Here is a 16,547-nt window from a genome sequence, read left to right as displayed (position 1 = left end):
CTGCCATGGCATACCCAGCGGCACAATGCAACCCCATGTGCTGGACATCCTCGTGGAAAGAGTCAAAGGCTACTCACAGGAACAAATTACTCGACTGTACCGAACCCTTCTTGCCCTACATGAAGAACATCTAGCCCTGAATGCCGACAATATCACCAAAGCCTATCTCCGAATCTGTAGCGAAGATGGGTTTCAAGGCGATGGCGAGGACGATACTTGTGGGATGTGGATCAGATGCCTCATACTTATGGACAATCACATCCCACCACATAAGAAATTCTTCGAGGTCCTCGAAAAGGCACATATACAATTAGTTACCGACGATTCCGAGGCCGACGAGACGGAGGCAGAGAAGAGCCATGACAATGCGGATAATCATGAAAAAAGAGAAGGGGACACTATTGAATCTGTCGATGAGCAAGATCCACGTTGGCTGCAGGCAGTTGCGCTTGACCATTTTCGACTCAAAAGCCAGGCACTTTCATTGTGGAGGGAGACGATCAAACAGCCATTTGTTGATGCACATATTGAAGAACCGCGTGGCATCGTCGACAGAGGCAATGGAAAGGTTGAGGAAGGGTACGACGATGAGCAAATTGCCGAGCTTGAAGCGGTGGCGGATGAATTTAGAGACAGAACTTTGAAGCAAAAAGCACTGTCTCATTGGAGAGTTGTGACCGCAGAATATCAAGAGCAAGAGAGAAAAGCCGACAGTTTTCGAAGGAAGAAGGATACCGAGAACGTGCTAGGCAAGTGGGTTCTGGCTGAGCGTGAGGTCGTTCTTGTGCAGGTGAGGATGGCAAACGCAGGCAAGAAAGCTCTTGATTCTTGGCGCCGGCAAACAAGGGAACTCCAACAACAAGAGAGAATGGCTGATGTGGCCGCTGAGTACTTCGCGGGCAAGCATGTATTTCATGTCATGCGTGAAAAAGCACTGGAGCGACTAGAGCAACAGTGCGAGGAAGAAGAGTTCAACAGAACTCGGCAAAGGTATCTCGCCCAGAAATATACTTCTATATGGCTTGATCGGGTGGAGCAACGAGCCAAGCAAGGCCAGTACCAATCAGCCTACAAGACGATGAGGAGAAAGGTGAAGATGAACCTTGCTCGTGATGCTCTGAGAACCTGGCATTCGCAAACGATGGAGGAGAAAGTGAAATTGGGAGAGCTGGAAAGAATAGCCGATGAATTCCGCCAACGAAAAGACCGTGAAGCTGCACAGCGTGTAGCTCTTGGTGCGATTCAGACCATGTATGAGCAGGGTATGGATGGGAAGCGACTCGAGCAACATGCGGACAACCATTACCTCCGTACCCTCACCAATAGGTTCGGGCTCTGGGACTCCAAGTGGCGAACACCTGCAATGGATTACAAAGAACATGAGAGCACTGCCGATAAATATCGAGAACTCAAAGATCTCGAGTTTGCTGGAAATAAACTTCGAAACTGGAAGACTCAAGCTTGGAGACACCAACGAATGGAGCAGGATGCGGATGTTCTGCGTCAACGACATGACAAGAGAAGAGCTACCGGCATTTTCCAACGTTGGAGACAAGCAGCTACTGATCATCGAAATAATGTTGAGGCTAGAGAAGATCGGGAGCGTTTGGTGCCTGCAACACCTGCGGCTCGAAGGACCCTATTAGTCGCAGCATCCACCACGCCAGCCTACACACCCGCTCCTGGTCTGTTGAGTGCAGGTTATATTGAAGAGGAAACCGAAGGCGATGGTGAAGGCGAGTCTGACTACGATGAATGATGGTTGTGAACGAACTGTACGACTATTTTGTGTCGGGAAGTGCTTCTGACTATGATGGATGATGAGTTTATGACTAGGAAATGATACCCCCTGAATGAAGTATATAGTGTGTATGATAGAGATATTCTTGAAGGTCCTCCGTCCTCCATGTTCCAATTCACTCATGGTCGTAATAATACCTGGCCAAGTGTTTTTTGGGTGCCTAATTAAGGTCCTCCCAAACTCCATATTGACGATCAATCTGTCGTCGTCGTCGTCGCCTCCGGTCGTAAAATCTCCAACATGCGCAGAATTTCCTCCTTGTCAGTGACGACGGACTCTGGTGCGATCAAGGCCGAAGAATGATATGCTGAGGAGTTGATTGTTTGGTGCAACATTTTTAGATTTGTAGACCTAACACCTCCTCCTGGCATGACGGTGATTCTTCCCGCGGCCTCCTGGACGAGTTGTCCTAAAACCTCTGCTCCCTGGACGGCATTGACGGTCCCACCAGAAGTGAGGACGGTAGTGATGCCACATGATATTACATCCTCCAGTGCCCTCGACAGGTTTTCCACCTCGTCAAAAGCTCGATGGAAAGTGCAAGGTAAAGGGTGAGCTAGTTCGACCAATTTTTTTGTTCTATCGATATCGATGGCGACCTCGATCGACGAGGACGCGGTGGTGGTGCCGCCACCGTCATCACTGGTCTTGAGAAGAAGAAGAATACCAAACACGAAACCATCGACTAACCCGGAGGTCTTGAGCGAGATGATTGTTTTCTTCATCTCCTCATATTCTTTGTCGGTATAAATAAAAGTTCCACCTCTAGGACGTACCATGACGTTGATTGGAGGGAGAAGGAGGCCATCAGGATTGGATCTGTTGGTCAAAGTTCTTGATCGAATTTCAGAGATCCATCTCATCACATCTTGGGGTGTAGTGCCTCCCAGATCGGCATTGTCACACAATTCGACTCGATCTGCTCCGGACTCAATAGCGGTGATGGCAGAATCAAGGTTGAAACATGCTATTTCCAAAAGTGCCATTGATATGTACCGCGGTAGACATGTAGTAATTGACAAGAATTACTATATAATCTACCTGGTATCATGGCACTTGAGGTTGATTGTTAGTGAGCGGCTACCGTTGATGCTCCTATTTAGGTGTGAAAAGGGTCTGAACAGGGAAAGTCAGGCGAGATCTCAATCTGCACGCGCCATAATACAGAATAACCTGATCGATTCAGGGGGTTCACCAAACCGACAACTTCCCCTCTACGTGGTAATTTCCAGTAGGTGCCTTCTGCGTCGCTTACCACGACCCCGGCTACCCTCTACGCCAATAGATTATGCTCCCTTATCAAGGTTGACGACGCGAGAATCAATCAACACCCCGGCCATGATGATGGTTCGCAATCAGGTGGGCATCGACAGCCCCCGAAACACACCCCTGCAGTTAACCCATGATTTGCATCGACTACGGAGTAACATCTGTCCGTTCAGAGTACAGAAGTACATGTCACGAACGTCTAAATTGTCGTTCTAGGCCCGCGACCAGGTTAGGACTTTCTGCGTATGATCAGCTCTGGATATGTCTCCCCCCGGTCTACTTTGGACATTTTCTTCTTCTCGAATTCCGTTCCGCGAATAGTCTGTCAAGCTTCCATCTACACCCATCAAAAAAGTTGTCGTCTCGCGAACATGGTCTCAAAAACGACAGAATCAACTGCGTACGCCAGGGTCGAGCCACGGTCGAGTTTGAAACGCCAAAGGTCCGCTCGTCTGTTTACCATGACCGGATCGCTATTGGCAGGTCTCGTTCTCGCCATTGTCCAGTGCATATTTTATTGGTACTTGTCGGGTAAGACGGTGGGCAGCACGATTCCCCAGGCCTGGGCCAGTCGCGTGGGAACGGCGCTCGCATTTCTGGTGAAATTACTCTTTGCGACGGCCGCCAGCACGGCATACGTCCAGCGACAGTGGTTGGCTTTGTCCAAGACGTCTTTGAAGATCCGTCAGATAGATTCATTGACCGGGATATTGAGCAACCTTTTATTGTTTAGAGATTTCAACCTCTGGTGGACGCATCCACTCCTCTCGTGTCTTGCCACGATTACCTGGTATGAATGAACGGAGATACTTTGCTGATGACAAGAGAGAGAGATAGGGTGTCATCATCAATTGGCTGACTTTTTTTTTCAGGCTCATACCATTGGCTGCCATCATCGCGCCCGGTTCTTTGTTGGTGACTTTTGAAGCCCGACACAACACGACAAATGTCAAGGTACCCCAGTATGCCTTCAACTACGCGGCGTACGGTCAGTACGACGGCTTCGATCCACAGACCGGCGCCGCCTACTTGGTGGAAGCATCGATTCCCCTGCGACGCGTGACTATGTCGACAGCCACATCGGGACAAATATCACCCATGCAGGCGGTTTTCCAAAACTACACATACAATCAACAATTCCACGCACCTGCCCTTCGATGTTTCGGGGCCAACGGCACAATCATCACCAACCTGACTACCAGTCTCGATCAGGCGTTTGCGGTGGAGGAGTACCTCCGATTTCTGGCCTTCACGCCCAATTCGGCCCTGGATCTCTCTGCACCAACCAACATCACCAAATGGGAAGACAGCACTCTATACTCGGGCATGGACACGGTTTCCGAGGATGTCTTTCGGTTGTTCGTCGTACCCAACACCAACGACACCAATTCAAACTTGAACCAAACCGTCGAATGTAATCTGCAAAACGCGTCCTACACGGCGCTTTTTAATTTTACAAACGGACGTCAATCCGCACACGTCTCACAAGTCGACATGCTCAACGAGGTCGCTCCGATGACGGAGGTGGGAGGAGAGGCAGATTACCTGCAGAGAGGAGGAGGAGGTGTGTCGCCATTCAACTCGACCAAGGCCGGCTACGTAGGAGTCATGCTCGCCTTCACCCGCCTGCTGGTGGGTTACGGACAGGAATCTCACTACGGTGGTTCGACGACGACCTTTAGCAGTTTCGACATGACCTCGGTCAATTGGACTACGATGGATTCTTCTATCCAAGGCCTCGAGCAGTTGTTTCAGAACATGACATTGAGCGTCTTGTCCGTTCCTACTCTCACGTAAGTCATCCTCATACAGTCATAAATGGGGGGTTTGGTTTTTCCTATTTTGTTTTGTTTTGATTTCCAGCTCAGCATCATCTTATCGTCGCACTAATAGTCATCATATCAAACAGAAAGGATGAGACGAGTGCCGAAGAAGTCGCCGTGGACGTTCAAACTTTCCCCCTGACCTATTCCTTCGAACCGGCGGATGTTCTGATCGCTTACGGACTCGCCTTTGGATTTTCGTTGCTGAGCGTGGTTTTGGGTACTCTGGCCGTCATTTTCCAGGGCGGAAGTTATCAAAACACCTTTTCTACCTTTCTGCGAGTCACTCGAGGTGTGAGTTTGAATCATAGTGGCCCGATACTACTACCACAGGAGGAACCGGACGACGGAATGGACCCATTACCTCGGAGCGTCGGAGATACGAAGCTTCGGTTACCTGCTGCTGCCGCCCCTTCTGTTTCGGGACGAGAATCTGGAGGAGGAGTGGATGATGCCGTTCAAAGAGTGGTCCAGCATAGCCAAACAATATGATCAGATTCCTGCCGCAAATAAGGGGGGAAGAGATTTACCATTTGTATGTTGACAAGCTGATTTGAATCAATTGATTTATCCAGGGTACCTACTCCGTAGGTAAGGTTTTATTTAATCTCGACCCTAGGCTGTTCAACTCAGGGAGAGTTGTTGAACAGAGTTGGGCTTGTCCATAGGTTGGTCCGTCTTCAATGCCACATCCTTGCTCACCACTCCTCCCCCTCCTCCCCCACCCCGGGGCTCAGATATCTGTCCCTCGTGGTGAGCGACGACAGTGGTCATGGAAGACCAATTCTGATTGGGGTTGTCACGAAACTATCTTCAAAAGTGTTAGTTAAGAAGGTCAGTGTTGAGTTCCAATCATAAGTATGCCCTTCCAGTTCGACTACTAGCGACCTAGTATTCCAAGCCCAAAAAGGGGGGAAAGAGCCACAGCCTTGCTTATTGTTTAGTCAAGCCTGATTTGCAAGGCTAATAAGAATCCCTGAGCGTGTAATGTCTACTAGGTGAGCGGCTTGTCGATAATGGATGTAGCATCATCAAAGTATCCTGTACCGTAGAAAAAGATACAGAGTTGGATGATTTTCCTAATCACCTTTTCTAACAAGCAATGATCGTCTTCCATTTTTCAGGCCAAGTTCAATTCATTGGCATCTCACGTCTATCTGAAGAAGTCTTTTTGAAAGTCCCAACGACAAGAATTATTGAAATCAATCCACCCTCCTTGTTGGCCCCAAATATGGGGCCCCTGAACACTGAACAAGTCAGGCCTCTGCAAGATTTACAAGAAGAAAATGCGATATGCCATGTACCATAGAAAGCAAAATCACCTCGTCGAAGCTGTCTCTCTTGTGCCAAGGTGGTATGATGAGGACGATTGCAATTAGACATGGGGGTGTGCTAGATTAATCGCGTCCCGTCTGGGAAATCGCGATTTCGCCTTCGTCCAGGCTTCTTCCATCGGCCTTTTCTCCACCTTCGGCAGCAGGAGGAGTGTCTATCGACACCTCGCTCGCACCCATTTGTGCCTTTTTCATCCTTTCTGCGAATTCGGCCGCCTCGGCCGCGTACTTGCAGTTCAAGCGGATCTTTTCGCCGTATTTATAGAAGAGAAACGGGAAAGGGACGCATACAGCAGCCAGGGCCGCCGGTATTGTACTTCCCCAATGTATACCCAGATTTTGAAACATCTGACGGGTGAAGAGAGGAAAGGCGAAGCCCAGGAGGGACCGAAGAACCGAATTGGCCGCGAGCACCGACGCCGCATATATGAGGTAGCAGTCGATGAGGTAATTGATCAGGCTGAGAAACAACAGGAGCAGGCCGAACCCGAACGGGACCGTGGCCATGATGGGCACGATCCAGTGAATGCTGGGGTAGTTTGTCCAGGCGAACCAAAAGAGGCCTATCGGCAGCGCGACCGAGGCCACCAGGGTCGGCGGTAATCGCGCCTCGGGAGGTGCGATCCCGCCCGGGGAAGCACGACACAGGCGGATGAAACGGTGGTTGTCGTCCCAGATGTAGTAGCACAAGGCAGAGAACATGCCCACCGCCACTCCCAAGAATGCGAGCCCAGACACGCCCTGGTTCCAGCCACGGTGGCCCTCGAAGACGATGGGGAAAGCGCCGAAGCTCAGGTAGAGAATGCCGTAGACGATGGCGATGTAGATGGACGACAGGAGGCAGATGGGTTCCCGGAAGAGCAGTTGCCACGGACGGAGGAGGGTGACCTTGAGGAGCTGGCCGGGGGTCTTTTTATTGTCCTTGTCGAGCGCGCTGATGTAGACCTTGCCGGTGTGCTTGGACAGGATGGCGGCCCGGTGTTGGAGCAACACCGGAGCGTAGGTTTCGGGAACCAAAAAGGAGCCCATCAACCACAGGACACCGGACATGATGGCCAGGAGGCCCATGATCCACCTCCAACCGACCGTCATCCCCATGAAGCCACCGATGATGGGGCCCAGCGCCGGTCCCAACGAAGGGGCGGCGGCGAAGAGGGTGGAAACGAGACCACGTTCGTTCGAGTCGAACAGGTCCGATATCACCCCACCGGCGTTGGTAAAGGGGGAAGATCCGAATGTCCCTCCCAAGAACCGAAGGACCAACAAGGTCTCGATGTTTTGTGCAACCGCCGTACCGACGTTGAACGCCGTGAGGGCGCCGAAGGTGATGAAGAAGACAACCTGGCGACCGTAAAGCTCCGAGAGAGGAGCCCACAGCAGAGGGCCCAAGGCGTAACCCAGCACGAACAGGGCCAGCCCCAAGGTCGCCACCTCTTGGTCGCAGTGGAAATGTTCGATGACCTGCTTGATCCCTCCCGAGTACGCCGAGCTGGCCATGGCGATCGACAGGCAGGCGACGGCTTGTATGGTGCAAAAGGTCCACTTCTGTACACGAGTGAAATGTTTTGGGTTCCGCACGTCGTGGGGGAGGAACTCGACGAGAAAGGGGTCGTCTGTCGTCCCGCTGCCCGCCCAAGAATGCTCGAGGGTACGGGTGGTCGGGGTCTCTCTGGTCAAGAAGATCCGCCAACTCGCTTCGGTGTCAGGTATATTGGAGAACCGCTGCTGCATTTCTGGGTCTGCCTTGGCCATATCGGCACCGGCTGTTGACGAGTCCTCCAAAATCATCGAGAAGAGTGTGTTGGTGTCGTGGAAATGCAGAAGAAAAGGGAGCAGGGGGGACGGAGAGAAAAGAAAAAGGGAGACTGCAGGGTAGAAGAAGCATTTCGATATATCAAAAAAGCCCTCGGGAGTAAACATAACTAAATGTGAAGGAGAATAAAATGTGCACAACTTACACATTCGTGAACAATGCATAGACGTCCAAAGCCAATCTGGTGGGTTTACAAGAAACTCCCTCGAATAGTCGGGCAGAGAACGTTATCCTTGGGGTCCGTGTGTTGGCACATTGTACACTGGGATCCCGATCATAAAAGGTATGCTGACACTGGGCTACAGCTCTCTTGATGTACTGTGTGGTCAAACAGGGCTGCAGTCTGCAGTTGTATTCAAGTTCGTTCAAAGTGGATCCTTCCTGGGGACGACAACTCTTCAACGTAACTTCGCATTAGTCACAGCCCTGCACGAGTGCTTTCTACAGTGCATGATAATTTTTGGTGTTTGGGTTAGCGATATTGTAAGGTCCTGGCAGGCTGGAAAGAAAACAACATCAATCAATCGCCGTCTTGGCCTAGAGACTTGTACTTCTCGGTTCTCTCATTTAGCTCGCCGAAATGCCGAGATTGGTACTGAAACTTACCTGGTACTGGTAGAGAGGCATGTCTTGATGGGACTCTCGGAAAATATCCTTCGCCGAAGAAGCCGATGTTCCGATCTGAGGTGAACATCACCTGAAGCCTGGACGTCGCCCTCGATTCACCCCAAAATGAATCACCTGACCAGGCGTTTGCTCCATGAGGATTATCAAACCAAGCATCTGTTGAGAAATAGATGTCACCAATTCTCTCCATCCGGTGTAGAGATTGTCGTGTTGATTATATGCCTCTTATTGACTCCGCCTCTTCGTCTCGTATTTTTCTCACTTCAGCACCATAAACTGCGGTCGGGCGAGATAACGGGGGACCAGAGCCCGTTTTCCACCGTGGGCGTACATGAAAGGGGAGGATATTGCCTTCCTGCGTACTGGGGCTGTACCTTGAGTGTTTTGTGAGGTGCAGAGAGTGATTCTCGGGGATCCCACGCATCTCGGCTTGAGAAAGGATCACTGCGTTTTTGAGCTCCTCCTGGCATCCAGAGGCAGCCAGACTGTTTGTCTGAGAGTTCTCAGCGGACACCACGTCCAGGTGGGAGCTCGTCGTCCGCCCCTGTCGTGCAAATTTGGCCGAAAAGATACAACATCACATGCAGATGTTTTACCTGTTGTGATGCTGGTAACTTTCTCACTTGTACCCAGGGTTCCAACATACCGTTCTAGACCTGACTTGAAGTAGTCGGGATCTAGACAATACCTTGAAGCCACCTAGTTCAATTCATGAACCAGATGGCCAGCCTTGGCCTTGACAGGACCGGAAGATCCTTGCATTGCAGGCGGCGAGGCAGTGACCGTCTCTTCACTCTCCGCTTTCCGTGCCACAATCTGGAAAAGCCCGTGTCCAACTTGCATCTGATTACGGTCAAGGACATGGTGAAGATTGCACCAGCAGCGTGGACGACGACCCTGAGGGAACCTTGACAGTGAATAAAATAGGAATTTTGTTGGAACATGGTTGGTACTGGCTTGAACTTATCACGGCTATGTACCGTTTACTTCCCTGCTCAGCTCATAAGCGAGACATCATTTCGATTCAGCTCCAATCTTCTCTCATGATGTCTATGTGTGTGTTTGATCAAGTACCTCGTATCCAACGTAACACGATAGTCTTTGGTTCGGAACCATCTCACCTCGAAACCAGAGTCGCGCCGTTCGTCCCATTTTGTCCACCGTTCTCACCCCCTTTGTGCTCTTCTGTCTGCGGCGGCGGCGGCGGCAAGTTCTCGCGCACCCTGGGTAGAACGTACCGACCGTAGTCGATGGCGTCGTTCAAGTTGTCATAGCCACGGATTGAGATGAGCTCACACCCGAGCTTCACGTAGTCGAGGATCGAGTCCACGACGGTCCGATACGATCCTACCAAGGCGGTCGAGGCGCCGCGAGCATTCGTCGCCGTGACGGTTGGGTACCACAACGCGCGGTCCTGGACTTCCCCCCGCTTCGCAATCTCCAGGAGTCTCTGAGACCCCACGTTCTGCGGCGCAGGGGCTTCGCCGGCCTTGCCGTGCGCCACGGCACCGAAGACGCTCTGTTTCTTGGCCGCGCCGGCCTCGAGGGCGTCGAGGGTCCGATGCGCCTTTGCCCACGCCAGGTCGTCCGTCTCCGCGACGATGGGCCGGAACGTGACCCATATGCGCGGCCGGTCTCCGGGGGCGCGACCGGCCTCTTCGGCCGCGGCGTAGATCTTGTCGATTTGGTCCTTCGTCTCCTTGAGCGGCTCGCCCCACAGGCCAAAGATGTCGGCCAGCGCGCCTCCGACTCGGTATGCGTCCTCGGAGGAGCCGCCCACGGAGACGGGGATGCTGGTGCCGTTCACGGGCCGGACGAGGTTGCGGAACCCCTTGAACCGGTAGTGCTCGCCGTCCCAGTCGAAGGCCTCGGTCGAGGACCACGCCCGCTTCAGGATGCGGATGTACTCTTCCAACCGGCTGTAGCGTTGCTCCTTGGTGAGGAAGTCGCCCTCCCGGGCCTGTTCGACGTCGCTGCCGCCGGCGATGAAGTGCACGACCGCGCGGCCCCGGCTGAGCTGGTCGAGCGTCGCCAGCGCTTTCGCCGCCACGGTCGGGTAGAGGGTGTTGGGCCGCACTGCGATGATTATCTTGAGGTTCTTGGTGTGAGAGGCTATCGTGGCCCCGACGGTCCAGGGGTCAAAGTACGAGGAGTCGTACGGCACCAGGGTGTAGTTGAATGCATAGTCGTCCAGGTTGCGAGCGTAGCGCGCGAGGTAGTCTGGGTCGATACTTGCGCCGGGAATTGCGTTCAGCTCCGTGGAAGCGTTGAGGAACGTCGCGCTGATGAATTCGACTGGCATCGTGGCAGATTTCTTATTGTGGTTTTTCCCTGACTTGACTTGTTGCTGAATTATGCTGAAGCTCGGCTCTTGAGGATTACAGCATGAGTGAGGGCGTCGAGGTACTTACAATACTTGACACGCACCCTGATCTGGTTTGGTCTGGTCCCCATCATGGATAATATGCCCATCACAGACAACATGGCGACATATGGTCAAACGATGACGCCTTAGGACGCCTTATCATATCAATCGACCTGTAGCCAATACCCTGAGTCTATGTCGATGGATGATAATCTGATTCCAAGTCCGCTTGCTAAGCATTGTACAAAGTGTTCTACTTGTCGTAAATTTAAACTGTTATCGTGAGAGTGCGTAGAGCGTCAGTAAAAGAGTGAAAAGAAAGAGTGAGTTGCGAGTCGGTCGTTCTACAAGCGACACCGTCTGCGCGATCGTGCCGAGAGCTCCAGAGAAGTGGAACCATTGCTTCGTAACTCATATTCTGACCTCATACTCGTAACATTGGAGAGAACACCTCATCGTCTCTTGGCTGATGCTGGTTGTCTTTGTCGTCGTGTTACAACATTGTACACTGTAGGGTTGAACACTTCCATAATCTATGTGATCCAGTTCAGATTTCTCGGTGCTATCGACTACTGGTGCAATATACCGGAGTACGTATCTCTTCGTTGTCCAAGGTATGTTCACTATAACCTCAGAGAATACTTTCCAACTTTTTGGAAGTTGATTATTTCTATACATAAGTATAACCTCCAGCCTCATCAAAAGACATCCAACACCTATACTATCAACGGGAGTCGCCGACCTAATATTAGAAAAGTCATGTCTAACACCCCCATCGCCGACTTTGACACCCCGGACCCATGGATGATCCGCCACAACAATTCTTACTATTTAACATATACGTGCGGTGACCGTGTAGACATTCTTATGTCTCCCAACATGCAAGATTTTAGGTCTCGTTCTCACAGAATAACCGCGTGGCGCCCACCCCCCAACACCCCATGGTCTGTCGACCTCTGGGCCCCGGAACTTCACTACATCAACGGGACATGGTACATATACTTTTGTGCGGCGCACCCAGGCCAAGGGAATCCATCTCACCGAACCGTAATTTTACGATCGTCGAGCCAAGATCCCATGGACGTGAGAGGTTGGACGTTTCTAGGTCCTCTCAAAGGTCTGCCGGATCATTGGAACATCGACGCCACCGTTTTTTCTGTTGGTGGCCGGTTGTTTTGCTGTTACAGTGGTTGGCCTTTGGGTGATTTTTCCGACACACAACAAGATTTGTTTCTGGTTGAACTTGCCAACCCGGAACAGGCACTCCAGAACACGTTGATCTGCATATCGCGTGCAGAACTGCCCTGGGAAAGACCAGACGGTGGAAGGAGAGGGGTCAACGAGGGTCCGACGTGGCTCAGCATTTCCGGCCTGGGCGCGGGGTTCGAGGGCATAGTTTACTCTGCCAACGGGAGTTGGACGAGTGATTACACGCTCGGCCTGTTGAGGTTAGTACCTGGAAGTGATCCTCTTCTGGCCTCGTCGTGGCAGAAAAGGCACCAGCCGTTGTTGAAGAGTTGCAAGGATCAGGGTGGGCCATTTGGACCTGGCCATGCGAGTTTTATAGTACCCGCGGTGGATGATAACGGTCAAGGAGGACATCAACAACAAGTGTATTGCATATACCACGCCACTGAACACGAGGGACAAGGTTGGGCCAACCGTAAAGCGAGGGTGTTGTGTCTACACAGCCACCATTTTCATCCGCAGGCCGAAAGTTGTTGTTGTTCTATGAATCCTGCAACGGCGATGATGACAGGTCCGATTCCAGGTCCAGGTCCAGGTCCGGGTCCAGGGATGATGGTATATCAGGGTGGAGGAGGGACCGGTGCATACGGGCCGCCTCCACCAGCTGGAGTTACTGGACGTCCAGACCACGGTCGTCCAAGACAAGGAGGAATCCTCTACGATCTTGGAAATCGAGTCATGAACAAGTTAAGAGAATTTTGAAATATTTCGTTCTTGGAAATCGAAATCAAGACCGTGTGAAGGTCCCAAAATCAAACCACCATATCATATCAAGCCAACTTCTCATCAAGCACCTGTTGATCCACCCCTCTAAGGTGACTCGGTACGCCGCTCCCTGGTTCATGCGGACCCTGACCACCTTGACCTGCACGACTGTGCCTAACCTCAAGACTTTCCCGGGCCGTCTCCTCCACCGACTTTCTAAAGTGCAACGCACTTGCCATGTTATCTATTCCACCCACGTTGGAAAATCCCTTGGGATTCCCCACCATACTCTCCTTTCTCAACACCTTTTCGTCATATTGTTCCTCGTACGCTTCCTCGTCGGTGGGGTCGGTCGGGATACCGTACACGGTCTTGGACACGAGCTGGTTCGAGGGTTTCCAGATATAGCTCGTCACGCTATAAATGAAGATACTCACGACGAACCCATACAACCAGTCAAAGGTGTACAGGTGCTTCGCCCCCGAGGTGATGCTGGTTTTATCGTTGATGCTGTACGCTAGACCGGGCAGGTTGGGCCCGACGGCGAGCAGGAACGCCAGCATGGCGCGCCAATTGATGCCCGTGGCGTTGTACCTGTACCGTCCGCGAGGGTCGTACAGTGCAGGCACGTCGATGTGTTGCCTCTTGACGATCCAATAGTCCGAAGCGATTATGCCGGCCATGGGTGCGAGGAAGACTGCGTATCCACCCATGAATGCCAAGAATGTCTGCGCGGAGCTGAGAATCTTCCATGGCACAATCACCCATCCTCCGATGATGGCCGCCAGCATACACCCTCGCTTGATGTTGATGTACTTGGGACACAGGACCGTCATGTCGTTGGCCGCTGAAATACTGTTGGCCGTGATGTTTGTGCCCACTTGGGCGATGTACCACGACAGTGCGGCGAAGAATGCAGCGGCTCTCCCACCGTGACTGCCCAGCCAGTGGGCGATGATGTCCAGGGGGTTCCAGAGAAACTCGTCGTAGATGACTTTCGACGCAGAGGTCGTGACGATACCCATGACGCCGCAGATTGTGAAGATGGCCGGGAGGAATGGCAGTTGAATGTACTGGCCCCTGGTCGTCTTTGCGTATCGACTAAAGTCGGGGATGTTGCAAGCCAGAGTCGCCCAGCTGCCTGTGACAGAGGACATGCAAGACAGCCAGAGCCAGGCCCGAGTGCTGCCATGGACGGTCTCCGGTAGATTGAAGATGGCACCACCGCCGCCAGCCTTATGGACGATCCACCCGAGTGTGGCGAGAGCAGTGATGGGCGCCGCGACAAGCTTGACGATAAAAAGCCATCGTAATCTGGTTGGCGGGATCAACAGGAGTGGCAATTGGATGATCCAGAACAGAAAGTAGCTTATCATGCCCTGGGTGGTGATACCTGCGTCGTCCGGCAAATGGTTCTTAATGTGTGCATACGAAGGCCAGATGGCAGTCAGCATGATGGTTATGCATTGTGCCCCGTTTGCACCTTGTATACCGAGCCAGAAACAAGCCAGAACACAGCGTGAGAAGATGCAGAAGTACGCAAAGTAATAACCGAAGCCGGATCGAACAATGACGGAAAATGGTATGTGGAGTTTCGCGCCGATGGCACCGTTTAGAACCATAGGGATGGCGACGCAGGAGGTCCCGACCACCATGATGGGAATGGCATCGCGCCAGTTCAGGCCGACGGCGATGACAGACGAGGCCGTCTCCCAGGTGCCTAGGTCAATGTCAGAGTACGGATCAAGTGCAACGGATAGAGAGCAACACACCCAAGTTAATGGTATCCGTTGCCCAGTAAGCCATCCAGGTGAATAACGTCCACGTTTGGTACTCTGGAGGGACGGGATCCATATCGGCATTTGTCCTGATATCAACTGTTAGTTTGAGCCTCACGTAATGAGGTGAATTGAAACTTACCAGACATCTTTGGGTGCGAGAGCCGATTCTGCGAGGGCGGTTAGCCGAAATAGGTCTATCAATAACTTCAGTTGCTGATTTATCTACTCACCTTGCTTGGGAAGCTCCCATGCACTGATACTGGTGACGCGAGCTTTCACGGTCGAGCCGCTTGGGACGTATTTGGTCACGTACTTCGACATCCTGGCGAAAGTTGAAACGGTGAGGATGGGCCAAAAGGTTCGTGAGATGGCATGAAAAATCACAAGGGACAAGGCCCGGGTTATAACCCTCGTCTTTATCTGACAAACAATCGAGCATGGCAAAGTGATACAGTGCTCGAGGTGCCAGGCCAGGGTAAGGCCATAGGGAAAGGTTTAGTGGCTCTTCTGGTCTGGTCGGAAGCATGACCCACTTTCTGCGATCAGCTTGATAAGGCTCAGACTCGAATCTCTTTGGCCAACAGACGAAACCGCGATCAAATCGTGGTCAGAAAAAGGTTTAGCTTTGACCCTTAGTCAACTTTCTGTGCAAGTGCTCGCGGCTTTATGATAAGGCGCACGGCTTATACGTTTGGTAGCGAGCCATTTTGCCATGTGATACAGCCATGCGTCATGTCGATCTATGGTTGCTGGTGCTTGGACGGGCAAAGCTTTATGAAGAGATCTTGATTGTTGGCTTGTTCCCTCGAACACAAGATCTGGATTGGAAAGGAGCATCCGCGTCCTTGGGCTTGGATGGAATATTCGTATCGCCTGCCAGCAAGGAGATTGACGCCACGATAGCCAGGGGGTTGTATCCTTGGAGCTCGGAGACCTCCACCTTCAGGAATATGCTGCTTAAGCTTCAGTGCTTATCTCCTTGTCAAGCAAGCTTATCAGTACGTCAATCTCTCCGGGGCACTTACGAGGCCTGAGATGGCGGGACGTCGAGCGAATCTCTTTGGGTGGTGGCGGGGAATAACATGAGGAAGCCCGACATCGCCTGATTCATGGAGAATCCGGGACCCTGTGAGACGCGCTCGTACTCCCTTAAGAGGGTTTTCATATATCCGTACTTGGTTTTCGCCTTGCATAAGCCCATGTGGTACGTACGCGCAGCACTATGAACCTCTATCGCGAGGACAAGCCGGAAACAGGTTGGCCTAATCATCATCACTTTTTTAAAGGTCTCATCGGACTGGTTGATACGCCGTACCTTGCACAGGTCTGCTTTGCTTTCTTCGTCTCATTTTACTCGATTTGGACCGATTGCAGTCACAATCATGGTTATCTCCTTATCGAAAGTTCAGTATGAGGCGATGATGATCTAGACCGGAGAAACGCCAACAATTGTGGCAGATGATGATCGTTCGATCGTGTATCTTCGATGTCTGATGGCTATCTCCGATCTAGATGGTTACGTATATGACATAGAAGATCAGAGGTACTGTGGACTTTTCGCCGGACCCCGAACACTCTTTCCTGGATGCTCGCAAACACAATTCTTTCTGGAGATGATTGCCGATTCTTGTGATGGCCAGACTTTATCGACTGTCCCAGTGTTGTCGGCTGTTGTAGTCATGCGAGGTAATAAGAACATCATCACGTTCTTGGGCGATGACAATATCATATGCATGGGCACTTTGAGGGTTGGTGGTGGCTTTTGTGATTTCGTGGCCGTT

At 51.9% G+C, this 16,547-nt stretch overlaps 6 protein-coding genes across 6 annotated transcripts; 3 read left to right on the top strand and 3 right to left on the bottom strand.

Annotated features, from left to right (window-relative positions):
* The first annotated feature begins 7 nt into the window (after positions 1-7).
* On the top strand, positions 8-1,889 carry PV06_02432 (uncharacterized protein). Its single transcript, XM_016403115.1, has one exon. It carries the CDS (start codon positions 26-28, stop codon positions 1,757-1,759), a length of 1,734 nt encoding a protein of 577 aa, XP_016267012.1. The 5' UTR covers positions 8-25; the 3' UTR covers positions 1,760-1,889.
* A 106-nt stretch (positions 1,890-1,995) lies between these two features.
* Positions 1,996-2,787, bottom strand: PV06_02431 (uncharacterized protein; the record flags this gene model as incomplete). Its single annotated transcript, XM_016403114.1, has 1 exon — positions 1,996-2,787. One exon carries the CDS (start codon positions 2,785-2,787, stop codon positions 1,996-1,998), a length of 792 nt encoding a protein of 263 aa, XP_016267011.1.
* Positions 2,788-3,089: 302 nt separating this feature from the next.
* Positions 3,090-5,469, top strand: PV06_02430 (uncharacterized protein). Its single transcript, XM_016403113.1, has 3 exons — positions 3,090-3,860; positions 3,943-4,863; positions 4,980-5,469. Exons 1-3 carry the CDS (start codon positions 3,316-3,318, stop codon positions 5,383-5,385), a joined length of 1,872 nt encoding a protein of 623 aa, XP_016267010.1. The 5' UTR covers positions 3,090-3,315; the 3' UTR covers positions 5,386-5,469.
* Positions 5,470-5,854: 385 nt separating this feature from the next.
* On the bottom strand, positions 5,855-8,400 carry PV06_02429 (uncharacterized protein). The gene has a single exon (XM_016403112.1). The coding sequence runs from the start codon at positions 8,202-8,204 to the stop codon at positions 6,291-6,293; it is 1,914 nt and encodes a 637-aa protein (XP_016267009.1). The 5' UTR covers positions 8,205-8,400; the 3' UTR covers positions 5,855-6,290.
* Positions 8,401-9,601: 1,201 nt separating this feature from the next.
* PV06_02428 (uncharacterized protein) lies at positions 9,602-11,324 on the bottom strand. Its single transcript, XM_016403111.1, has one exon. It carries the CDS (start codon positions 10,967-10,969, stop codon positions 9,785-9,787), a length of 1,185 nt encoding a protein of 394 aa, XP_016267008.1. The 5' UTR covers positions 10,970-11,324; the 3' UTR covers positions 9,602-9,784.
* A 467-nt stretch (positions 11,325-11,791) lies between these two features.
* PV06_02427 (uncharacterized protein) lies at positions 11,792-12,982 on the top strand (the record flags this gene model as incomplete). The annotated part of the gene is made up of 1 exon (XM_016403110.1): positions 11,792-12,982. The coding sequence occupies one exon, from the start codon at positions 11,792-11,794 to the stop codon at positions 12,980-12,982; it is 1,191 nt and encodes a 396-aa protein (XP_016267007.1).
* Between the last annotated feature and the right edge of the window lie 3,565 nt (positions 12,983-16,547).

The sequence above is a fragment of the Exophiala oligosperma genome (genome assembly GCF_000835515.1).
Source record: "Exophiala oligosperma strain CBS 72588 unplaced genomic scaffold supercont1.2, whole genome shotgun sequence".
In the NCBI taxonomy this organism is placed as follows: domain Eukaryota; kingdom Fungi; phylum Ascomycota; class Eurotiomycetes; order Chaetothyriales; family Herpotrichiellaceae; genus Exophiala; species Exophiala oligosperma.
This window is presented reverse-complemented; position numbering and strand designations above follow the sequence as displayed.